Source organism: Euprymna scolopes, chromosome 6, assembly GCF_053919585.1.
Source record: "Euprymna scolopes isolate OS-2025 chromosome 6, ASM5391958v1, whole genome shotgun sequence".
Classification (NCBI taxonomy): Eukaryota; Metazoa; Mollusca; class Cephalopoda; order Sepiida; family Sepiolidae; genus Euprymna; species Euprymna scolopes.
This window is the reverse complement of record NC_136487.1, coordinates 112910028-112937042: the sequence shown is the minus strand read 5'-3', so window position 1 is coordinate 112937042 and position 27015 is coordinate 112910028. Positions and strand designations below refer to the sequence as shown.

At 33.5% G+C, this 27015-nt stretch overlaps 1 protein-coding gene across 1 annotated transcript in view; it reads left to right on the top strand.

Annotated features, from left to right (window-relative positions):
- Nucleotides 1-17273, top strand: part of LOC145277883 (uncharacterized) — a 119900-nt gene extending 102627 nt beyond the window's left edge. Inside the window, exons 3-4 of the mRNA XM_080129873.1 lie at nt 9864-10165; nt 14111-17273. Of these exons, the coding sequence (XP_079985999.1) occupies nt 9864-10165; nt 14111-14260 (452 nt within the window). The 3' untranslated portion in view covers nt 14261-17273. The remainder of the gene's footprint in view (nt 1-9863; nt 10166-14110) is intronic.
- The last annotated feature ends 9742 nt before the right edge of the window (nt 17274-27015 follow it).

Sequence of the window (27015 nt, the reverse complement as noted above, 5' to 3'; positions counted from 1 at the left end):
TTTCTCATTTCCTTTCTTTCTTCCTTCTCTCTCTTTCACTGTCTTCCCTCTTATTCTATTTCTCTCTCTCCCTCTTTCGCTTTCTCTTTCTCTTTCTCTTTCGCTTTCTCTTTCTCTCTTTCTCTTTGTCTCTTTCTCTTTCGCTTTTCTCTTTCTCTCTTTCTCTTTCGCTTTTCTCTCTTTCTCTTTCGCTTTTCTCTCTTTCTCTTTCGCTTTTCTCTCTTTCTCTCTTTCTCTTTTCTCTCTTTCTCTTTCGCTTTTCTCTCTTTCTCTCTTTCTCTTTCGCTTTTCTCTCTTTCTCTCTTTCTCTTTCGCTTTTCTCTCTTTTTACTATAGAGTCACCGGTTATCAACGCCCTGAATCACTCGCGGACGGATTTCGTCTATCTCTGCAAAAAGAAAACATTTTTCATTTTGCCCCTCTTTCTATGACCATCATTGCTCGTTTTTCTATCTATTTATTTAAGCCACTGTTTATTTTCTATGATCCACTAACTCCACTCCTCTACCCCTCTCTCCCTCTTTCGCTTTCTCTTTAACATCATAATCGATCTATTAACAGTTTTATACGTTTCTATGTTTGTCGTAAATGACCAAGGTGGAATCTGACCAATTTCGACCACATGACTTTTTCAATCCCGGCTTTTTTTCTTCTAGATCATTTGGCTGGCAAACAAAACAACTTATCTAACCCTAGACCCGAATTTACTTGCTTGTGAGGTCCTCGGCCAACTTTTATTAGGGCCCTTTAACAATACATACTAGTAGGCAAACCCTGCGTAGCCCGGAATTGAATGATCAACGAATGTTTCATACTCCCATATTTTTGTCATCGAAACCGGTGAAATTGCTCATTTTTTAATCAAATCGATTGCTTGCCTGTTCTAGTTGGAAACCCAACGCGGTGAACCGGGAAGAAGCTTCACATGCCTTCCCGCAATAACTTATTCCACAATACATTGTACTGTTGCTTTTATACAATTATTTGAATTAAAGTTTAAAATTCAAGTCAAATATCATGCTTCAATTGTGAACCAAACAGAAATATTTATTTGGAACGCGCCCTTGTCATATCAAAGAACCTACTACTGATTTTATATACCGGGCATTTCTGTTTGTGTAGCAATAAAACTTCTCGAATGTATTCGTGATATTAGGCTGTATAAAAATGTTCACTTTGGTCGAAAGCGCATGTTCCTTTCGTCGAATTTTCTCGATTATCGGTACTTATCAAAGACATTTTGATACAAAATCTAAGAACACTACCAGGCACATGACGTACCTTGTGTGAAATTTCATAAAAATCAGCCCAGCCGTTTTTGAGCCCATAGGGAACGAACTCACACACAAACAAATTTCCATTTATATAATACTAGAAAGATTATAAAATATATATATAATTATTTACTATAATAATTATTAATTTATTAAATACCTACAGTATTTCACCCTTTCGGGAATCATCAGTGCAGGGTGTCGCGATTAACACCGATCGATAGATTCGCATCCGGCAACAGAAGCCATCTCTGACTCCATTAGCTAGGGCCTAATCCATTCGGCCACCGTTAACCGTGAGAAATACTGTTGAAAATTAAACATTTATTTTTAAATGTTTTAACGTCTGTCAATGATCTAATCATATGATCTGCGCATACGAGCTAAATTGGCTGACTTTATTTCAACTGAAAGTGCTCAACAATTATATATATATATATATATACATAATCTTATTTGTACAGCAGAGGCATGGTTTTGGTAGACGCAGCCTCATTATCACTAGCCCAGAGCCCTCCAGCAGTATCATGATATTACTAGAGTTTGTTGAATTCTTGACACTCTGTGGGATAGCTCATATATAATCAATATTCTACCTATCTGGCGGATCTAGAGGAGTAAACCTTGACCACACACACTTATTTTATGGGTAGCAATACTTTCCTTTGCACACATCGACAAACTGTTGATCTGGTTCTGAGAACAGCATAGCTTCTCAGAGGATCATCAGGCAGAACTGATCCACTTAATGAAGCACCATAGATCATATGCAGGTTTCGTTTGCCATGTCAGTCATTAGACAAAACAGTTTCACCATTAATTGATGGTGGCATTGCTTTCGATGAAGCCTTCATCAGATACTATCTGTTGGTTCTAAGTATGGTTGGCGGAGCTCTACTACAAAATACCCCAAAAGTGTAATATGGGGTTCGGGGTTGGGAGCAGAAATACAGAAATCAAAGATGGCTGGCTATAATTTTCTATTTCCCCAGGTTGTAAATAATTAATTGTATCACTCCTTGGTTGGGAACACTTTTATTACAAATGAATACGACATAAATATTAATTGTTCATTCCGACTAATTTTCAAGTTTCAATATCTTGTATCCTAAAAGTAGTGGACAGGTAGCCACGCATTTCTTTTGTATTACTGTACATTTTGATTAGGAAAACTTCAAAATTAATCTAAGAGCATGTAACCTATATAATAAAAGTGAACGTGTGTGTATCCGTCGGGCTTCACGGTATGAAAAAGCTGGGAGGATGGTTTATTACCGATCGTCTGAGGCGTTCTTACCGGAGAATGCCGACATATCTGATTCAAGCTACTTTTATAACCTTCCAGATCGGGCCCGCTGGAAGAGCTGAATTGCCCACGTTAAGAGAATAGACTGTATCACATTCAGTCTTAAAGTACTTAATTAATGAAGTTAAATTACTTACGCTAGTTAAATGAATGATGGGAAGGAACACATTTTTGCCCGTATACTGTTGTTTTTTTTTTTTGTTTTTTTTTAGTATCTGGTTGAATTATGGACACAATACAGCGTACGCAGATTTGTAACTTTGCCTTTATGAATGAGAGAACGAATAAAAAAGCGAAAATCAACTTTGCCTTTATGAATGAGAGAACGAATAAAATAGCGAAAATCAACTTTGTCTTTATGAATGAGAGAACGAATAAAAAAGCGAAAAGAACAAAGAGTAAAACAGGGAAGTAATATGCAAAAGAAAAGGGAATAAACGTAAAATATAAATTGAAGATTTCTTTTCACACTCTTGTCCCCATCAACATAAGCTAGTTTTACCAGATTTTAATATTAATTAGCAATGGTACTTTATTTGAAAGACCTATATTAATCAAGTGATTAATTAACGAATAGATAGTGGTAATTTCATTGAAATTGATTAACTTGCAGATTTATTTTTGGTGGTCAATAGTAAAATTATCTATTATTCTAAAGCTAAGTTAATCAACGTTTGTTTGCATAAGGCTTTTTTTCTTGCATACTCACACAAAATGCATGCTAAAATATTCCTCCGTTCTAGGATCGGGTTTAGAATGTAAACTACTGATATATATATGCTCTGAAAGTGTTAAAGCGTTTACATTGAGCTTAATTAACTGTGCCAATTAGAAAAAAATTGTTTTTATATATAATTAGTATATATTTTATAATTGAAAGTATGTGTGTGAGAAAGTATTGGTGGGGGGACTAACTCCTATTTCAACCTATACCCCCTAAAGAACGGTCCTAACATCTATTTTCAATCAATAATTTCATAATTGCCTAATTTCTAAACCTAGAAAAAATTAACTAATTTTTCTAAATTCCAGGGACGATTAGTGATATTTATTGGACGTATTTTTAGCAGTATTTTTTTTTTCGATTTTAAGCGATTCTCGAGGCTCCAAACAGGCTGTAATCACACGGCGGGCACACCAACATTTTTTGTGTCCTAACTCGACAGACTCTACACTGCTTTTGTTTTTAAGTAAAACATAAAATAAGTTAAAACAAAAAACTTATTCAGGTAGGTAGAAGAGTAACTTATTTTTCATTTATTTGTTATTACAATCCTAATTTTTTTAGATGAGGGATGTTTGTATTATTTGGATTAATCGGACTTATGTTCTCATCATGAGTATTTTTTGTTTCGGTCGATGTAACCTCCGACCTTCTTCACGTGTATAAGTCGCCATGTGTATAAATCGCACGCATAGCGACTTATACGCCTAAAGAAGGTTGGAGATTATACGGATCGAAACATTGTGCACATAGCACTCAAGATGTGAACATTAGTCCGATTAATAAAAAAATCAAACTCTCATACGATATTAATTGATATTAATATCATTATTGCGTTGCAAGTAAAATTTACGAGAAAAATCGTGCTTGATCTTGGAATAGGGTTTTGTTTCCTAGGACAGAGAGACAGAAATCGCATTAAAAAATCTGAGTTTGATAAATAAATCCTACTGGAGTGAATGCATTTCTTTTTACGCAAAACTATTGAAATGAGTTTTCTTGGCTGCAGAATTAACTGAGTTATATCTTGCGGAAAATTGTCTTAATTTGACTAATTCTTGCCAATGTTTATAGATGTGAAAGTTAAGACGAGACCGTATCGTTTTTCTAGCTAATCTTTCAAAGCCATTGGTCGTGGTCTGGATGTGTGACTATTTTACATAATATTAAAAAACCTTACCACCATGTCAGTCTTTCCTGTTAGCAGTCGTATAGACAACATAATATAACGCATATATTGCTATCTCTGATTCCGGCAACATGTGTCTTTATCGATTGTATTTGGTAATAAATCATTTTTTTTAGTAAGCATTCTTTGGTTCTGACTCTTTTGTATATCATGTTTGTTTCCGGAAATCCACTTTTCGTTTGTCTTTGTCAAACTGTTTATGTGGGAATAAATGTACATAAATGTAATCTGTTAACTATTCTTTTTATTGCTACATCCACGCAATAACACAACGCATAAAAATGGTGGCATCGAGTTCGGGAAAAATATACCGAAACACGTGGTCCTTGAAACCATAAAAGCTAGGATGAAAATATTCATTAACAACAATTTTATTTTAAATAATTGGCCGTGTTTTCTTGTAGACTATTGGCAACACCCAATAAAGTGTTTTCTTGTAACACCCAATAAAGTGTTTTCTTGTAACACCCAATAAAGTGTTTTCTTGTAACACCCAATAAAGTTGGGTTTTTTTTTAACTACAGATAGATACTAGGGGCGAGGATTCTGTATCAATTAATTTTATTGGTAAACGAAGAAAAATTGCAACAAACCATGTAAAAAGACAGAAGATATTGAATTTATATACCATATGAATGTTTATCTTTAAACCTGCATATGGTATGCATCATCAAGGCTGTTTCAAGGCGCAAAAACATGGACAAAGAATACTGCAGCAATTACGAATAGAATAAATATTTAGTTTTCATTGCGAATCAATGTTCATGTCAAGAGATTTGGCAATGCACTGACCAATCGGCTTGCAGAGTGCACTGATACCTTCTACCACCCTCAAAAACTTCTCCAACCCCTTTGGGAATCATGGTCGATGAGCAGAGAGATCCCTGGAAGTAACAAAGAGACAACCCCTCCCTCCCTCTCTCTCTCTCTCTCTCTCTCTCTCTCTCTCTCTCTCTCTCTCTCTCTCTCTCTCTCTCTCTCTCTCTCTCTCTCTCTCATATATATATATATCATTTCAACTACTGGCCAACCTTTAACAGGCACAAAGAACTTTCAACTTTTCCTTTTCTTCACTCGGACACTACAACTTTTAGCCATTGTTGCCTTTTGTTGTTTTTAAAGAGTTTTTTCCCCTTCCGTGCTACGTTTTCATTCGTTATTAATATATAGAGAAGCATTGCTCATCTCTAAATAAATTGAGACGAAAACCACGAGGCTATATCCACGGTGATCCCGATTAAGTGTTGGGTTAAAAAAAAACTCCTTAAGGTAGATTTAAATTCCCGTTGATGATGCTGTATGCTAGAATCATGTCTCCTCACATCCTTCACTGCTCAAGTCAGGATGGATTTCTCTGATCAAGTCGTTATCGAACCTTTTTTTTTTTTTTTTTTTTTACTTGTTTGAATTCTCAGCGATAAATTTTCCAATAATCCACACGGAACAAATATATTAGTGATGGGACGATTCAAATATTTTTTGCCGGTTCCATACTAAATTCGCGATTCCGATACAATTACAGATTTCGATTCCGATTCTTCATGAATCTCTAAATATTTAACTTTAGAGTTATTTCCCCCAATTATCGTAAAAAAAAATGTGCAGATATTTTCTGAAACGTAAAAATACACTAATATTTTAGTTTTATTGGGAATTTAAAATACAGAAATATTTATTTTTAGGCACGGGCAAAAATAGTGGAATGAAGATGGAGGGAAATAGTTTTGAAAGCCGATTTATCATCAGTTTTTTTTTTTTTTTTTTTTTTAGATTTCCGACAACTTTTTGATTGTATTTGAAAAAATAAAAAATAAAGTTAATTTCCAAAAGGAAAAAAATATTTGTGCACGTGAAAAAAAAAAAAATGTTTTCACGGCGAGCTAACTAATTCAGCTAAATTTTGAAGTTAAATAAATTCATTGTAAAAATCCTTTGAAAGATAAATATAAGTTTTCTGGGTCTATTTCAAAGATAATTAGTAAAGTCCTAAAATATTGAATTAAATAATAAAAAAAAAACTTGTTTGTACAAAAAATAGCTTAATTAGCTCCCAAAAGCGAAAGATTTTCGCTTCGTTCTGCTGAAAAAAAAAAAACAGTCCTCGTCACAAATATTTATACGGAAGCCCAAAATTTCAGACAGTTGAAAGGCTCTGAAAATGACGTGCTGTTTTTCCTTTTCTTTTTTTTTATCTCAAATGTATATCCGTACATCCGTATTGTGAACGTTTGTGTACTTTTTACCATTTTTTTTAATTTAGTTATTTTTCTATGTTCCTGCTTTTAAATTAAAAGTTTTATTTTTCAAGATTATATAAAAATTATTTCGCATTCATGTAAGCTAGGAAAATATTAGAATCGTACATATAAAAATTATGCGAAACTTGTTTTTCAAAAAAAAAAAAACAAAAGTAAATATTTTTTGAAATAATTTTTTTTGAAAATATTAAATAAACAGTGCTTAATTCAATTATAATATCGGTAGTTCGAGAAATTAATTTTTCTTCGAGTTATATCGAATTCATTTAATACGGATTTTAGGGTCTGTTTTCGTAATGTTGCTGTAAAAATTAAATATTGAATTGTTACAATTTACAATGCTTTTTTATGAAAAAAAAAAAACGAAAAAATAAAATTTTACTACTGAAAACCATAACTTTAGTAAAGGTATTTTTTGTTTAAACAAAATAATACATTTTCACTAAGATTCAAGTAAAAATGTGTTCATTATACTATATATATCAAAATACTGAAAATTTCATTAAAATTGATTAATTTCCTGAGTTTTTTTTTTTAATGAATTTTTAACTAAAAGAAAAGGGTCTAAATGATTATACATTTTGAGCATCGGCATTTTTTTTTTTTTTTTTTTTTTGATGTACCTAATTATTTTAATATTACTACCAACAGTGGAAGATTTAGTTTTTAAATAAAATCTAATTAAATTAAAAATTATTTTTAAAAAGCGTTTTTGGCATCGGAGATTAGGCACAAATTTTTCGGATACCCTAAAATGTTGAGATTTTTCCGATTACGGTTAATCGGCCCAACACTAGTGTGTGTGTGCGTGAGTAAGAGAGATTAATCCTATCTTTTTTGAGCGTCAGACCGATATACAAAATAGCATCGCAGACCAATTCCGTTATCCACAGTTGCTTAAATACAACAACAAAAAAGAAACGAAAGATAATCAAAATGCTGTCTCGTTGCAAACCAAAGTAAAAATTGTCTGAAGTTGTTTGGCTGAGAAATGCGCCTATTTTTCTAGGCAGTCGCTCGTAAAGCGGTCCGACTCGTATAGCCTTTATAAACGGAGAGCAAATAGTGTTGAACTTCGTGTTATCCTCAGGTTAACAGATCCGATTCCTTATTCTGAGTAAATGACGATCTTTTCAAGTCACGAAACCCCGAAACCCACCTCGCCAACCCTTTTTGTACAATTGAAACAACTATTTAATTTCCCGACTTTAACATACTTAGCTCTAGTTCATCTCAACTTGGGAGTCCTATAATGTAAAAGACCCCCCCCCCCCCAAAAAAAAAAAAACTTTTCTCACCAGGGGAAGACTGACCTGCCATCAGTCAAATGAAATCATTTAAACCCCATTATGAGTGTTTGTTTGAGATTACATACGACACAAAATAAATACGATTTTATCAATTTCTAGCTTTCGAAATTTAACACGTCATTCATTTTTACAAGACTGTAGTTCGGTTTTTTGTTTGTCTTTTGGGGGTTATTTAATGTCCAAACACGAATCTACTCTAAATTATTTATGGATTTGATTTTGTTGTTTTTTTATTTAGTTTTTTTTTATATGTGGATTTGAGCAAAACAACAGTACTTACTTATCATGTGGAAAATAGTATACATCTAAAAATTACGAAAATTCATCGAGTAGAACAACTGCTATTATATTTTTTAGTAATATATATCGCTATGGTCTAAAACAGTATAGCAGCCATTATAATGGCGAAAGGGGAGATAAATATGCCCCCTGTATTCGCAATCTTCAAAGTGTTCACATCTAGGGGGAAATGCAATTTCTACCAATTTTCTGTAAAAATTACTTTTAACTATAAATAATTTTCTAATCTTTGAATGTTCCTATTTTTTTTTTTATTACTATTTTCGACATGACAAGTAAAAACTGTTGTTTTGCTTAAAACGGCATATTAAAAAATCTATCCGTCGACTCTGTTTTTTTACGTTAAGTCAGCTCCTTTGATTTTAAAACTAGTCTTGGTACGATTATTTAGAATCGAGAATTGGACAATCGAAACATTCGGGGTATCGGAATTAATAATTGAAAATAAATTGCCTAATTCCAGATACCAAAAACGATTTTATTTAAACTGAATTTTCCACTACTGATAAAATGATAAATACTTATTATATTTAAACTACCAGTAAAACTAAAATCTATATATCGCAATAACGACTTCAGATAAAAAGATAACCGGAAGAAATGGCACAGTAAAGATGGCACAAATAAAAGCACGAATTTATAAACAGGAAAAAATGGCACGTGAGAAATATAGATAAAAATGTACACTTATGTTAGAAAATTATTATTTTCAGTTGATTAAATGAAAGCATTTTTTGTGATTATGAAATAATTTATTTCTTTTACAGTTATACACCAGCCAAGGCTAGTCATCGATTTCATACCAATGTTGACCATGAAAAAAAGTGCATTTTGCTATTTCCGGTGTCGAGAGAGACCATTTGAATAATGGACTTAAAATTCTACCCACCACCTTTAGATTTAACTAAAAAATATAAAAATCGATTACAATAACATTTTCGTTCGTATTTGAATTCTTCGAACCACTGTTCTCATCTTGAGCGTTATTTTCGCTACGTTTCGATCGATGTAACCTGCGACCTTCTTAAGATGTACTTTATCGAACTTGGAAATCTTTCTGTCAAACTCGGAAGTCAAAGACCTGTGGCGTAGTGGATAAAGTACTTGGTGAAATTCAGTTGTAAAAATTACTCTTCTGGAGGTTGAAAGTTTAAATCCTCAGTGTGGACGACACTCGAAATACAATTGCAAATTACTTAGTAATTCTACCCAATCATGGCTGACGGAACGAGAACATATTACTTTCATGGATTAAATAAAGGGTTTCGCTCAAAATTTCGTGCAGATTCCCGGAGTTCGACAGGTGTATTCCAGAGTTCGACAATATACATCTGAAGAAGGCTAAGAGTTATATAACACACTTGATGAGAACAGCCGTCTGATTATTGTATTATATACAAATAATCAATCGAGAAAGAAAATCCTTTTTCAAAAAAATAGACCAATATTTCCATATCTGTAAATGTAACATTTGTTTTTTTGCTTTTTTTTTTCATATTCAGCTGGATTTTCGTTAAATATGGATTCAATCTTAGAAAGTGAACGCTCGTTTCCGTTACCGATTCCACTTCCGGTGTACGTGAGGACGCGGTCACCTTTGGGTGACGGATTCTCGAAACCTAAAAAATGTCGACGGAGTCGTACAGTTTTCACAGAACTTCAATTGATGGGACTCGAAACAAAATTCGAGAACCAGAAATATTTGTCGACGCCGGATCGGATACAGTTGGCCGAGACGCTGGGTCTGACACAAATTCAGGTCAAAACGTGGTATCAAAACAGAAGGATGAAATGGAAAAAACAAGTAAGTATCATCTTTTTGTGTGTGTGTGTGTGTGTGTGTGCGTTGGTTTAGAACGAATTCTGACTCCTGTGAAATAGCATTTCACTAAGTGTTTGCATTTCCTACACTAAAGAACGAACTAAATACTTGCCGTGAGAAAAATACCCCTCGCCTAACTTTCACGAAAACACCCGTCCAGCTGAAACCAATGTCAATAATTTTCCCCACTCATAATCTGTGCTAAAACCGAAACGTAGATTCCATGAACAAAGCTTCTTTCTTAGAACTGCACGCCTGTGGAACTCTCTTCCGTTTGTCTGTTTTTCAGCTGACTACAATTTGGTTGTCTTCAAGTCTAATGTAAACGAATTTTTAATGAACCGTCCCATTAAATAATCCAATTTACCAAATTTCTACTACTAACGATTACTACGAAATTATCACATTGACTACCGTACACTCAATAACCCTTATCCTCGTGTGGCCTTCGTACCTTGATAAGTGGTGACTCCTATGTGTTAAAAAAAAAGCCGATCTGGATAAACATTTTTATGGACCTTTTTTATGATAAAGTGCAGCGAACTAAGTATTATGGTATTCATTCGTTGCACAGTTAAGGATTAATAGGGATTATTATGTAACGCAAAAATTAACATAAATTTAATCATATTCAGCCATCAATTTGACATAAAGTACTTTTTCTAAGTCAACGGGCTATAACTTTGGCATATTTTGAACGAACACAATGTCTAGCATTTTTAATATGTATATATTCTCACAGAAACTACCAAAGACAAACGTAAGAAATAAAATACGAAGTAGCAAAAGCTGCCGCCAAAAATGTTCATTGCAATTCTAAATTTTTGACCAGTATTAAACTTATATTTATTTTTAACTAGCGAGGGGTACCCGGCGTTACCCGGGTGTTTGTAGGTGTGTATGGTGTTAAATAAAAAAAGAAACCGGGGGGTAGGATCGGAGCCGAAGCCCTGAGGCGAAGTTTGAAAATAAAATTGGCCAGCCAGAATGAAACATTGTTATAAGTGAAAGATGTTTGAAAGTCGTCGAGCGTTACGACGATGAAGATGTAAGCATTGTTATAAGCGAAGTAAGAAAAGAAAACAACGTTTTAATTAAGCGGGGGGGGTAATCAAAACATCGAAAAAAACGCAAAAAGAAACTAACGTAAGGCAAACGAACGATGAAAACAGAAAACGAACACGTGAAAAATGGCTTAAATAAGCCTGTTTCGATATTAAAATTTAAAAAATCGGTGGGTACCCATGTGTTTTGGGGTGTCGCTAAGAATAAGCGAATTAAAAAAAAAAAAAAAACAGGAAAACGAACGTTACGTGAAAAATGGCTTAAATAATACAGGGTTCAATATTTAAATTTAAAACATCGAAAAAAAAAACATCATCTCACACCACGATTCGAACCCAAAACGTTTAGATAATGAACCAAGGCCTTAACTACCTGAGCTAAAGCGACGTATATGAAATTTGTTCGGTTTTTCAACTATTTAAAGTAAATCAGGTCACGACGTCATGACGTCACCTGACGCATGCGTTGTTGGCCCCCCCCCCTGTCGAAAATTGTCGATTTCGGGGTGAAAAAGTTAACGTTTCTCTCTCTCTCACTCACTCACACACACACTTCGTCTTCCTTACTCTAAAGAGTGTTACTAAAAAAGAAAACGGCGTCTGGGTTTGTTTTTGTTTTGTTTTTTTTGTAAAAACTTCGATCGTTAATATTTTTTGTAAACGTATTTTTTTTTTACTTCACATTTTTGGCTTGTTATTTTTCGTTTAACTATCGTATCTAACTATTTTTAACGTGCTAATAACTTTGGTAACCTTGTCATAGCGTAGAAGTTCATAGTTTAGCTTGTGTGAGGGTTAAATTTTTTTTACCGATAACAATGTTTTTTTTTAATTCAGACTGCCATTACAGCTTGCTGACGTCAAGATTACGTGACATGACTCAGCGGGTTTTAAATACAAGTTGACCCCAAATAAACGGCCCCATGTATACTTTATGTAGAAGAGTTGGCGCCCGTATTTTTTGGGGCAGTTATAAATCGATTTAAAAATATGTAATGTTTAACATTAAAATGTCACATTTTGGCCCCCCCCTGCAGAAAATCGATCAGTTTACGCACTTCTGATGGTCCCTTTGGGCCAATTTTTCGATATTTGTCGTCCGGAGGGTGGGGCTTTCATATGAGACCAAGTTTGTGAATTTTTGTTCCGTCGGTCAAAAGTATTTAGCAGACACACAAGCATACATTTTCGCTTTTATATATATAGAAGATATTTCTGAATAATTGAATTAAATACAGAAATCACGACAGTTTTTCCTTCAACAAAAAGTTAGTCAATCAAACGAAATGTCATTATTTTATTCCTTTCTAAGCATGTGAATATTAAAAAAAAAATAATTAACGAAATTTCAAATAAAGATAAGATATTGAATTTTTTTTAGTCAGACAATTTGGGATGTATTTTTTAAAAATTTATTTTGCAATTTCCAATTTAGATCTAAACAGTTTTTCAACTTCTTAAAAGATAAATTTGCTAAAAAAAAAACACACACACACACAAAAAAACATCTTCCTCTCTTTTTATCACACTGAACTTACACAACTTTATTTTAAGATAGCGTTCCATTAAAAAAAAATCGCAACAAAGCTTGCCGGACATACGTACGTTTACTTTTATTATTTAGAGTATATTATTTTAAATCGTGACATTTTAAAGTCTTTATGTATCATGTCTCGTATATATACGATATATATATGAATGACGCGTATAGAAATATGTTGGCAAGTTGAAATGCAAAATGTTCATTTAAACTAACATTTTTTTTTTACTCCTTTTTGCGCATGCGCAAATTCAATTAATTTTTTAAGTCGTTTAATAACTGTTTCTTATCTATCTCTCAATAGCTACATCGGTAGGAGAGTCTGCTGGAGCGTTAAGTGTTTTGGTTTCGATTGTAGCTTATGGCACCCAAGTCTTTTTTTTTTTTTAATTTTGAAACCACTACTATATATTAGGTATAATATAATATTCAATGAAGAATTGTTTGTGTGATAATGAATATGAAATCTGTATGAATTAAAATAGATTTACACGCATTTTACGACCCGACAAAGCTGGGCGGCCCTACTAGTAAGAAATGAATGTGTTAGATTGGTTGAAAAATAAAAAAGAACAAAAATGACTGCTAAATTGGGTGGCCATTTTTATTTTTCACTTGTTATTTTCAATGTTGTCTATTTTTTTATTTATTTTTTTTTCCCCCATTTTCAACCCAAACAAGGCACAGTTCAACTTTGATGTAGGGGGTGACTATCACGGACATAAGTTGTAGGGAATTGCAAGATGTCTATTCACATTACATTTGAACTTTTGCATGTCAGTACAGTTGGAAGCAGGAACCTGGAAGAAACTATTAGAGTAGAAGGCTTTTTTTTACATCTAGGGATCTTTGCTGTTTGTCGAGGGGAATTATGTCGAGGGGGTACAAGGGCTTGTAGTTCGTCAGAGCATCCATCATTAAGACGGGCAGAGAGATGCAACATTTCGTCGATGGGAGAGAGGTTTAAGTTTAGATGACAGTTCAGAACCTATCAGGTTGGTGACTCTCTTTTGAACCCTGTCCAGGAGTGAGACTAGTAGATGTACCAGCCCAGATGTGATAACAATACTACATAGATAGGCGAATGGTGGTCTTATGTTTGTACAGGATATTTTCAGGCGTAAGTAACTTTCTAGCACGGTAGAGAGAGCCCACCTTCTTCTTCGATGTATGTTCCAACTCACGTTCCCTGTGAACGTTAAGCCGAGGAGTTTGAACGAAATACTTTCAGCCATAGCTATTGGTCGTTAAGGTTTCTTGTAATTATTAAATTACTAATGAATTCATTTGCATTTCATACGATGTTTTGTATCTTTTTTACAGGTTTTGCTAAAAGGAGGGACAGAACCGCCGACGAAACCGAAAGGTCGACCAAAGAAAAACTGCTTTCTTTATCCGGACAAATTCAGTGACACTCAACCAGTCATCGAAGAAATTGATTTGCGCGAATCCACAAATTACAACGAATCTTAACAAGAAATAACCATTGGACAAAATGCGCCTAAAATGGCGATTTTCTTGTTTTGCTAAATTTTCATTTTTAATCTTTTTGGACATCGTTCATTATATTTTTGCTTTCGATGCCGGCATTTTCCACATTCATTTTATTACTTTTTTGTTTAAGATTTTAAAACATCAATTCAAAAATTTTCAGATAATTCACAAATTGCTCGTGAAACAGTGCCGTTTTGCACAAATATTTAGTCATACACTGACAAAAACATGTTAGATATACATATATATCGTATATATATTGTATATATATATGTGCTATCAGTCAAAAGTACCTGGCTACACTCAAAAATTTATTCTTCATCCCAAATGTGTTAGTTTATACAGCACGTTAAACAGGACAATGTTTTTTTTTTTTTAGTAATTCTTATGTAAAAGTCAGTTAAAATTAAATTTCTTTTAAGCTTACATCTTAAATTTTAGACATTTTCTAAAATCAACATCCTATCATGGATTTTCATCAAAAATTGAATTACTAATTCTTATACGTAGAATTCGTATCATTTTATCTCAAGTTTAATCTTGGTAAAGTGACATAAAAATGATGCAAAACTGTTTTGTTCGTGGAATTAATTTTACACGAGCTTGAACATGTATTCTTCTGGTTTAATAACTAAAACTAATAGTATTTTCGTGCTTAATTTGTTTAAAGAGCAACACTTTATGGCTGATAACCTGCGCATTTAGCTTAATAGTTAGTGTTCGCTAACGGGCCGAGAGATTGGGGTTCAATCGTCGAAGTCATACTGAAGATTAAAAAATGGTACTTGATGCTCTCTGATCAACACCCAGCATTATATGATGATGCACAAGGGTGGGTGGAGTAATCATGAAAAAGGAGTTGCACCCTCTCCTACATTTTGGTGCGTTAGCCAAAAATGAGAACTTTCGGGTCGTCCTCGGTTATGGTTGATGACTTAATTTTTACTTACTAGACTGAGAATTCGCTTTTTAATTTGCCAAATACTTTTGACTAATAGCATGATATGTAAAGTATATTTAGGTAGAAAACCTTTTATTAAGCATGAATTGTTCCATTAGACGACGTCGAAATATACATAACACGCCTTCAAACAAATTTAAAGAAATTCTCATCGTTTAAATACACAAAACCAAATTGGAGATTTACGGGGTTTTTTTAATAACGATGTAGAATTTAAATGCATTCATTGTATATTTTTGCCGCGTTTGGAAACTCCTTTCACAAAAATCATCACAATTTTGTTGGTAATGATTTCCTTTAAAATGACTAGTGAAGTAGCCGAAAAGTCCGGGACAAATGGAAATAAAAGCATTAAAACAATTGGAAATTTTTTTTATTCCATCGATATAAACCGAAATCAATATTAGCAAGAACATAAGTGCCTGACAACGTAAGGATGACTCAAAGTCTTAATCTGAGCTTTACTTGACCATATTATACGAAGTATTCTCAAAGTTTTACCATAGAAACGTTTATAATCAAAAACTGTTGATCTGATCGAGCTAAAAATGTTCATGGTGGTTATCAAAGAGTATCAAATCTACGACTCAAATTTGGAAACAATGAGTTGAGTAGCCTTCGGGTCTTAATAAGTAGTTACTCCTAAGTAAAAAAAAACAACAAATAAATAAATAAATCCACCAAAATATCGACCATAACCAAACTTTCAAGGTCAAGTCAAAGGTCAAGGTAGTCTGCAAGGAAGCAATGCCGTGATATTTTATTTCGCAGACAGGAAGATTTATAAAAGAAACTCTGTTCATGGAAATTCCGTCTGACGTTAGAGGAAGAGGAGAAAGTTGCTTTGTTTTTTTTTTGTTTTTGTTTTTTTTTGTTTTTTTTCAGTTGTAGTAATCGACAAATTCGTGTTATGAATGTCTTACAAAGAGAAACCGTAGATTGCATAAAAACTCTGAAATAAAAATCTCTAAGAAAATAAGTTTCTCGCACGTGCAACACCTTGTTCTGTTTTCCGCAAATAATCCAAACAATATAAATTATCAATCCTTATCTAAAAAAGAAACAAAAAATCCAAAAACGCACTTTTGAAAGAAATGAATATTGCATGTGCAGAATGTTTCAGTTTTAAATCTTTTATTTGGTTCATGAAAAGTAAACGTTTTTAGTTTGTCCTCGGTGGCGTAAAAGGTTAAACTAGTCCAAATGCTGTACTGATAATTGTTGCAGGCAGTTTGTTCACTTTTGATGTAGATATTTGCAGATTATTCGTATTCGGATTGTCATAGTACCGTTCTCAATTTTAGTGTCATTTTCACAACATTACGGTCACTGTGACGTCCTTAAGTTGTCTCTTGTCGGCTAGAAAATCTTTCTACCGAACTCCCGAGTTCGACTAGATGTACCTGAAGAAGGTCGGAAGTTACATCGACCGAAATATTGTGAAAATATCACTCAAGATGAGAACAGTAGTCTGAAGAATCAAAATAATCCGAATAACTAATCTTCCTCTCAAAAATTGGAAAACGTAATATTCGGAAATTGTTTTTCTTCCCAAAAGAAGTTTTATGTTTGTATTTGTATGTTTTTAGCATTGGAAAAAAATTTCATTATCCAACATCGAATTGTGCCAAGCCTTTTAAATTCTAACTTTTATATGAAAAATCATAAATCATTCTAGAACTATGAATTGTGAATAGGCGTACTATTTACCACATGCGTACTGACTTGATATTATTTTAACGTTTCGTGGTACCTTCGGGTTATATGGAGAGCTAACATAGATATAAAAATCAAATCCGATATAGATTTCATGTCTGGTTTGCTTTTTATAAATGCTTTATGTCAAGTTGACATTTGAGACTCTTAAATCTTTTGTTTAACAGATAAATACGAACAACATTTAATTCATCATTTCACTCTATTTTTTTAAAATTAAGTGGGTTTTTTTTGTTTTGTTTTTTTGTAAAACAACAAATGTTAACAAAAATATTTTACCATAAAATGAATAAAAAAGATAAATTATTAACCATTGCTTTCTTGTTTCACGCGTTCTGTATTATTTTGTAATCTTTTGAACAATGCTATTTTTTTTTCTTTTCTTTTTTATTGGTCTCCCGACAAAGGATTGGACCTAGTAATTCACTTCCGCTCGTTTGTTCGTACTTTTCTCAATAACTACGCTTTGGATTTTTTTTTATTATTTTGCACAAACATTAGTTATAGTGAAAGTAAAAAATCGTTACTTCCGTTCATTTGTTTGCACTTTTCTCAATAACTGTCCTTGGGTTTCTTTTATCTTTTTCTTTTAATTTTACACAAACATTAGTCATGGTCAGGCCTTACTTGACGGTAACTTTTTATGTTCGATCTATCATCCTCGAATCTTTATCAAATTTTGGGGTGCTTATGGCTAATAACTGGCTTATTGCATTATTCTTTCTCATTTTATTTTAAGTCGTTTTTGCCGTTTGGGTCTTTTATTTGACATGTCCAGTTGGAGCGGTTCCTATTTACCGTTCTTTCCACAAAAGACGAGATGACACGAAGCCGGTTCTTTAGCGTGGATTATTCAGCTATCATGACAGGAAACATTGAAAGTGTACAAAAATTACCTAAATTCTCGTTGGCATTCTCCGGTAAGAGCCCCTCAGACAATCGGCAATCAGTTGTACGCTTAAGGTAATGACCTCTTAGGACGAGACGGCATCACTTTGATTTTTAGCTCGATAGCCATTTCTAGCCAGCAAACAAGGAATCGGAGCTTCCCTAAAAGTCTTTTGCACGGTTGAGTAGAGTTGAGTTGAGTAGAGTTGAGTAGAGTAGCTCATTGTTTCATTTACTCCGTTCTACTTGTTACTACTTGGTATTTCATCGTATTGAAGAAGCCTCTTCGTTTTTGGCAATTCATCTGCGTTTTTTTTTGGGGGGGGGCTGCGCAACCCCAGGCTGGAAGCATAGAATCTGGCGCAGTAGTGGCACCGAACGTCCGTAGTTTGTAGAGTTGTATGCTCATCAGGGCCCAACTGCGGTTGGTAGGTCATGCCATCCGTATGGAAGAATATCGCATGCCAAGGAGCTTATTGCAAGAACTTCAGAAAGGAAAGAGAAACTATGGTCGATCAAAAATCGCTCCAAGAACACAGTCTAGACCAATCTTCAGTAATGTGAACTTGGACCCACCATTCACAAAGCTACGGTCACCTTCTGAGGATGCTCATCGCCAGTTTATGAGCGCAGACATCAGCGCCACAGAGCATTAATAGCAATGGTACAAACTACCGTTTTACTTATTAAATCGATCTAAAGCAGTTTTATCTGTGGTTTTGCTACCAGGGACATTTTTTAGATTGAATAAGTAATTGATGTTTCATTGGTTGCTTTAACAAATTCCTGATTAAGTGTAGATTTTTTTTTTTTTTTACATGGAGGTCACCACTTATCAAGGCCCGGAAGTCACTCGGGGATAAGGGTTATTGTGTGTACAATAATCAGTGGGATAATATCGTAGTAATAGTTGGTATTGGAGATTTGATAAAGTGTCTTACTTAAGGGTGCGATTAATCAGGAATTTGTTTATGTTGGACTTGAAGACATCCAAGTTGTAGTCAGGTGGGAAACAGGCAAACGGAAGAGAGTTCCACAGGCGGGCACTTCTCAGAAAGAAGGTTTGTTCATGGAATCTACGTTTGGATTTAGGCACAGATAGAGAGTGGGGGAAATTACTGACGGTAGTTTTAGCTAGACGGGTGTTTATCGTGAAAGGTTGGCGAGGGGGACCAGAGATTGGAGCTCAGACGAGTACTTGCCATGGAAATAACGATAAAACAGACAGGCTCGCAACGTTTCTTCTGTGGGAGAGAGGTTGCAGGGAAGAGAAAAGGGCATCCCCCACTAAGCCACGAAGTCTATTTTGTACTTTGTCAAGGCAGGATAGGCTGTTTTTTAGAAGCTCCAGCCCAGATGTGGCAGCAGTACTCCATCTTTGGACGTATTTGGCTTTTATACAGATAGAGAATTGCATCAGTAGTGAGTGAGCCACAAATTTGCAGAGACTCCATTTCATACTTCTTGTTACCAAACTTGGATTGAAATTGGCTCGCGAAAACAGACACTGCATTTGCAAGACACTAACCGAAAAAAAAAGCTGTTCTTCTACATCTCCTACAGTCGATAGTGTACATTTTCAACAATATGTCTGTCGGGATTTTTAAACCAAGTCAGTTTTAAAATACGTGTCATTTGGATGACGTCACTTACGAGCTGCTGTATTTAGTTTTTGCTTTTTTGTATTTTATTTATTTGTTCCGTTTGGCATGGCATGGTATGTTTGAATGGCATCAGATATTGAATGTATACTTAAAATGTTTGAATAACGCTAGATGTAGAGTGCTGTATTTATAATTGGTTCGTTTCAAAAGGCAAACTATGCATGAATGGCGTCAGATACAAAGGGAGTGTATTCTTGTTCTTTTTTTATACCTACGAACAAGATCACAGCGTTACGTCATTGTATTAAGTCATATATGTTTATTTATGCAAACATTATTAGTTAAATATGTGCATATATGTTTCCGAAGTACCTCTTTTCAGAGATATCGCGTCTTTAAGCCGACACCAAACTCGAGCTTAAACTCAGATAAACTCAAGCTTAAGTCCAGTCTCGATGAATACACTGGCCAAAAGATGCGATATCTCTAAAAACAGATACTGCAGAAACATGCACGTACATATGTAGTCGATAATGTTTCTATAAATAAACATTATAATCATGCTCTGTTTGCTCCTGGAACAATTACCGAAAAATCTATATGATGATGAAAAGAAAATATAGTACATCAAAAACCACGTAAATTTACCAAGTAGTTTTATTTTTATGAGGAAAATCATGTTTAAGCGAATTTAATTTTGTCCAATATTGTCCTCTCCATGTTAAGAATGGCTTTTTTACATTTCGATTTGAAGTTATCTCCCTTGTTCCTTTGGTCTGGTAGTTTAGCCATAAACTTTGATTTTCCTATTTAAAAATAAAACTACCTCTACTTATTTACGTGATTTTTTTTCCCGTCTCGGGTACATACATCATACAGATTCTCCTTCATTTTTGTTTATAGAAGTACTTCTGGGAAGTAATAAATTGACTATTTGCCAACGACCGAACACACTCCACCCCAGTCCTTCCAAAAGACAATTTTTTTATGATTAAACAATTTCTGAGGGGGGGGGGGTGAAATTTGATTTTTTTTTTTATCTTTGTTCGAAATACGAGAACTCCTTCTCTATAAAGAAAAATGGTGCTTGTGATGTATACTAAAGACATTAAAAAACGAACAACGACATTAAAAAAAAACGAAGATATTAAAAAAAATGTACGTACAAAAATCGTTTAATCTGATCACGTAGTTTTTTTTTTTTTTTTTTTTTTTTTGTGGGTGTTTTTTTACAGAAGAATCTCAAATTTTAATGAGATCGCTCGTATCGTCGCCATTTTGGCGGACGACGAGGAAGCACCAGGGGAGATAACTCCGCCACTGCTTCAAGTTTGTCAAAATTTGACGAGATTATTTTGAAACATGGGAGGAAAAATACCTAGATAAATATTTTAGTTTTTTTGTTTTTTTTTTCACTTATTTACAGAGTTTCTCTGCCCTTTTTTAAAAATCTTTTTTTATTGTCTCCTTTCTTAATCACTTTTTCATTTAAAGGCACCCCTTCCACATCCGCGGAAATAGGCAAGATGGCGACGATATGATCGATCTCATTAAAATTTGATTTTCCTCTGTAAAAAAAAAAGAACTTGATCAAATTAAGCGATTTTTTATGAGAACTTTATTCATAACTGGTATGTACAATATAGTTCTTTTTCAATATTTCCGTTTTTTTAATGTCTTTGGTAAACGTTTTCTAAATAAATAAATTCAGATGAGTGAGGTTTATTTGTTTTTGTTTTGTTGTTGTTGTTGTTGTTTTTTCTGTTTGCCCACGGTTCAGTCTGACTCTGTCTTTTCCAGCTTTTTACATAAATATCTCATTCGACAAAAGTCAAAAATATATGAAACATGTATTTTCTACGATTAGAAAATGTCTATCGCCGAAAAAATTAAGATTGAAAAAATAATTAAAAAACATATATTGTATAGCTTCTAACGACTTTGCTTTTTATTCAATTTCAAATATTAACACCACTTCATAAAATAACTATCACCAATTTCTTATTTTTAAATCTGGGTATGTTTTATAATCCACAGAGTCGAAAAAGTGGTCAAAAATGCAAATACATAACAAATAAATGTTACAAGATATGTTACTCTACTACCTATCTGGAAAAGTTTTTAGTGGGTTTTTTTTTTTTTTCACTTTAAAACGTTTATTCGGTTTGGAAAACATGTAAAGCGTTACGGGAGAACAAGAAAAAAATAGTTCCGAATTGACATCTAAATATTTGCAGTTTTGAAAATGACTTAAAAATAAAACAAAATACTGTTAGAACTTAACCCACTTAATATATGTCACGGTAACATATATTGGGTGTGTTTCTAACAGTATTTTGTATAATTTTTTTAAAGTTATTATCAAAACTTTAAATATGTAGGTGTCAATTCGCGGCCATTTTTCTTGTTCTCACCTAAGGCTCGACACTATATGTAGCCTCTTACGCTTCCGTAGCAATATGCCTATTTGGGGTGACAACAAAAAATAATTAAAAAAAAAAAAGACAACTTTAGTCTTAACAACATGAATAACAAGAGTCCGGATGCAAAATGCGATAAATCCAATTGAGACATCAAACAATAAAAGACAACTATTTAAATATAGACTTTCAATGAAATCGTATTCTGGTTGAAAGTAAAATGAAATTATCCCGGTATCATATCATGTAAAACATGGCCTTGTGGATGTAATCGAGTGTTCAACATCTTGTAGTGATAGTTTCGTATTTTTATTAATGGCGTTTATCATTGACATTCGAACTCTTCAATTTCCTTTTTAAGAATCACATTTATTCAAATGTTATATATATATTCGCCCCTGGGCATCACAAAACTTTAAAAGGCAATTAGAGATCAAAGAAAATGTAGGTATATAAAAAGGTTATTTCTAGATTTAGCGTGAGATAACTTATTTTATGATAACATATATGTCAACCTCATACAAAGGTTCGTGTTCACTGCTTATTAATGCTGAATTATTTAGTATGCTTAGTGTGTATAGTTCTTCTCTGCTCATTTATTTATTTATTTATTTATTTTGTTTTTTTCTCGCTACAAATTGTCCATCATAAGCAAGTGAATTTTTTTATTCGACTTCTATATTTGGAAACTGCGACTTCAAACTACACCTTTGGTCTCTTAACAGGAGCAACTGGGCTTATGAAAAAGAACTTTAAAAAGTACATAGCAAGCATACCCGGTGAACCAAGTGCAAGTGAAATAAAAACGATTGCACTGAAAGGGACGGCTAGAATCCTGAAAAGATCTCTTGGTTGGACTCACTAAAATAGGGGGTAAATGTCAGACATCTGGTTGGATGTCCCATCCCCTAGAAGAAAAAGTTTAAGAAAAATGGAAAAAAAAAAAAAAGGATAACTGAATTGCAATTGGATGAGTATACCATTTGTTATTGAAATAGATGGCTCTCTCCTCGACGATTACATTTGGTTTGATAAGCTTCTATGTCAAACCTTCACTCCAGACCTAAAATGGAAAACTTACATCAAATCCATTGATAAGGTGGCTAGAAAAATAGTTGGATCATTCTATCGCTCCAGAAAGTATCTCACCTCTATAAGAGTATACCTGTATAAGAGTCAAATGCGTCTTAAAATGGAGTACTATTGTCACATCTCAGTAGGTGTTGTTGACAGAATACAAAACCGACTTCGAAATCTAGTGAGAGGTGCATTTTTATCATAGAAGAGCGGTTGATAGTCTTTCTCTGTTCTATCTTTATTTTCATGCTATGTGCTTAACTGAGCTCGAATATATGTAAAACATTCACAACAAAAATTGTCTAGTTATAACCACTCTAAATAATTTTCCTTTCTTTCTCTGTGTACCTAAAAAAACTAAATGGAACTTACATGAGCAAAATTTCTTTCCAAGAATTGGTCGTCTATGGAACGAAATACTACGGGTTAGCTTCCCAGTTGATTACAATATGGTCGTTTTCAAGTCCACTGTTTACAATTTCTTGTTCACCAATTCTATTAAATAATCAAATTCTGCTTAGTTTCAACCATAATTCTAATCCTACCGTTGTGGTCTCACAGGAAATAAAAGTTCAGTCGAGGTCAACTTGCTATACACGATATTAAATTTTTGCAGTGGAAATCGATAAGAACGTCTGTGACGTCACATGGCAAAAAAGGGGGAGTGAGAGAATTAGTCACGTTTTTTGGAATAATTGGAAGTGTGAATATGTGGTTTTAAAAATGCGCTAATAAGATATGATTAAAGAGTAATTCTCTCTCCTCCCCTCTCTCTCATATATGTGTATATATATATATATATATATATATATATATATATATATATATCTCCTCACACCCCACTGGCCAATAATTTGGAACAAAGATCAAGTTGGATAAAAAAGAAACCTTTTGTCTTTTATTTAGTCATTTTTCAAGGTATGAAATAACTTATTTGTAGGTGATGCTACCCCAAATGGAAAGCATCACAGAAAGAGCGCTTACAAGGAAAACATATAGCGACTAAAGTATTAGCTTTCATATGTTTTTGTAATAATGAAGACAATTTGGTTTTCTACAAGCGTAGCACAAGATTGAACGTAACACTCGCGCCTGTTGTGTGATCTATCAAACGTAATATGTCAGTTTTGAATAATGCTGCAAAATCTTCTAAAACGCTAGGATATAATGAAATGAGATTTTTTCTCTCTTGATCTCCATTAAGACATGAGATATGTGTTAGCCGTAACATCCGTTACTATAATGAACCTAACCATTGCTTAATCTATTCCGACGTTTTTTGGTTATATTTCTTTGTTATCACGACGACAATATTAACGTTAGTGTATCCGTGAATGTGTGACAGGAGAGAATAACGAAGAAACGCCACGGAACAATAATATTTCATATATAAATCATAAGAATGTTAACACAAAGATATAATATGAATATTCCAATACTAATTAAATGTGCATGGTATCATATAATACTAGTATCAAGGTTTGATGACCAATGCTTAATTATTCCATCTCATTGGATGTGCCGCAGTGTTAGTGTAAATATCATAAAATGTATCACTGTACTAAATGAATGTTCGTGTTTCATAATTACTTCAGGCGAAGTTCTCAAAAATCAAGGGGTCCCTTCCAACGATTAACACTTGATCTCTATATGAGATGCATAGATATTCGAATATTTCAGTAGAGTTTTATTTTATCTCTCAAATGTTGAGTTAGTAGAGAAGTTAGTAATATTACTTTTCATCTCACTTATTGACCAGTTAACTACGTTATAGTATACATTTCTTTTGGTCTATTGGTTTACTGGATTCTAAAATAAGGATTCATCTAGTTTGGTGGAGTATCCAGCTTAGTGTTGTTATTATAGACAACATCACTTTGAAAAAGATGCACCAATCATCTTATAAGCCAGTGTAGGAAAGCCATACCAAGTGAATTTTATTTGTGTTCCGAATACTATGTTATCTTGAATATTTAGTCAGGGTTTACTTGTAGGGAGGAGTATCCTTATGCCAGGTTGTCCTGACAAACCCCTGTACAGAGAAACACTAGATGACAGTGTCTAGTAGTCATTCAAGTTCTCTCCAGTAGGCATTCATTTATTCAAATGAATTAGCATGTCATAAATTATATTAGTGCAGAAAATGTCCAAAAATTGATTAATGTTCATGTCATATAATACACTCGTAAAAATGTCATAAATGTGTAAGTGTAAATATCATAAATGGATTAGTTCAAATGTTATAAAACTGATTAATGTAAATGTCATAAAATGTGATAACTGTCATAAAATGAATTAATGCTAGCATAAATGTCATAAAATCGATGTAAAAAGCTAAAAGTGTGATATTGTAAATATCATTTTTTTTTTCTATTTTCTTATTTTGTTTAAACTGAGGATGGGGTATCCTACTAGACATTCACACGTTATCTTATATATTCCAACCCAGAGATATTTTAACCATCTTTTTTAATAGCAATTGTTTGAATCTCTCTTGCACTTGGTTCACCCGGTATATTTACCAGGTAGTTTTGTTTTGTTTTGTAAAATATGTTATAAAATGTGATAATGTAAATACAATGGATTAGTTTAGTGTCAATTTCATAAAATATATCCATGCAGATATCGTAAAATGTGATAGCGTAAAACATTAGTGTAACTTTTATAAAATGTTATGTCGTGAATTTAAGAAGATGGGTGAGTGTAAATGTCATAAATGTGTTGGTCTCAATTTGACAAAACATAGTAAAAAATATCTGAAACGTGATAGTACAAATGTCATAAAATGTGTTGGTATAAATATCATAAAATTAATTGGTGCAAATGGCATAAAAATACCATTCGGTTGTTCTTCGAATTGCACGTATCAAGTAAAACAAATAATACATAAATAAAAATAGCGTCGCTGAACTTGGCATCTCTCACATATATTCTCATCTATTAAACACGTTTAGTGTTGCGGCAAAGTAGAACATTATCTTACGTTTTGTGATGGTTCTCGTTTTTAATCACCGTTAACATATTTGCTGGAATAATAGCTTATTGGGTGCAGTCGCAAATCGCTAACACAAAGTGGTAAAACTTACGTACCTATTTACTATGCCTCCCCACGGGACAGAGTTAGACACCAGGGTCGTTTTTTTAACGTGGAGAAAAGGTACAAAAATAAAAAATTGTCTCAGTCGTGAAGGATTTCTCCTCCACCGAAAGAGAACAAGAAATAGAAGTGCAGCATCTGAAGAACAGCCTGAAGCCGAATCTAGTAAATACGTTACTTTTGTACTTTTGTTTGTTTTTATTTATTTTTTTTATGGAAATTGCTACAGACGAGACATGAAACCACTTGATGTAAGACACTAAAGAAAATACTAATTCAAGATTAAAACATAGTCAACAATCAGTATCAGATGAATAGATTCCTATCCAGAAACATCGTTTATGGAATCTGAAGACTAAAGGACAAAATAAAGGAATGGAGAGATACGAGTGTTCCGAAAGTAAATATGTACATCCAACTTGCAACTTGTTCTCAGAAAAAAAATTAGAATAACGGAATTATAACTCATTAAATTAATACTTATTTCATTTTTTTATTTATTTATTTTTTTTTTTTCGCTGATCGAATTAGTTTTTCAGTGTTATTATGTAGTATTTAGAAAAGAAAATGCCAATTCATTCCTTGGGGAATTTATTATATAAAAGAGCGTTGTCTGTGTACATGTCCAGCGAGAGAAGAATGGACGGGGTAGGGGAGATAGAAAAACAAATAAAAAGAGACAGAGAAGAGATGGAAGTTTTTAATAGAAATGTGTTACACGTTCGCCAGAGGTAGCTCTGCTAGTATTCAATAAGAGACTGACGTTTTGTGTGCGCGTGCGCTCGTGCGTGTGTTTTAGTAATGCTCAAGGGGGTCATCAAAAGGATTTTTTTTATACGAATGAGTAACCACCTAATAAAGACAAAGCCATTCGAGGAAAAAGGATTAATTAGATTGTCAGTTAAATGATGAACAAAACTAAGAAAGGGTTCTTACTTGAACCGGAATTGATTATGATGTAAAAGGTGGAC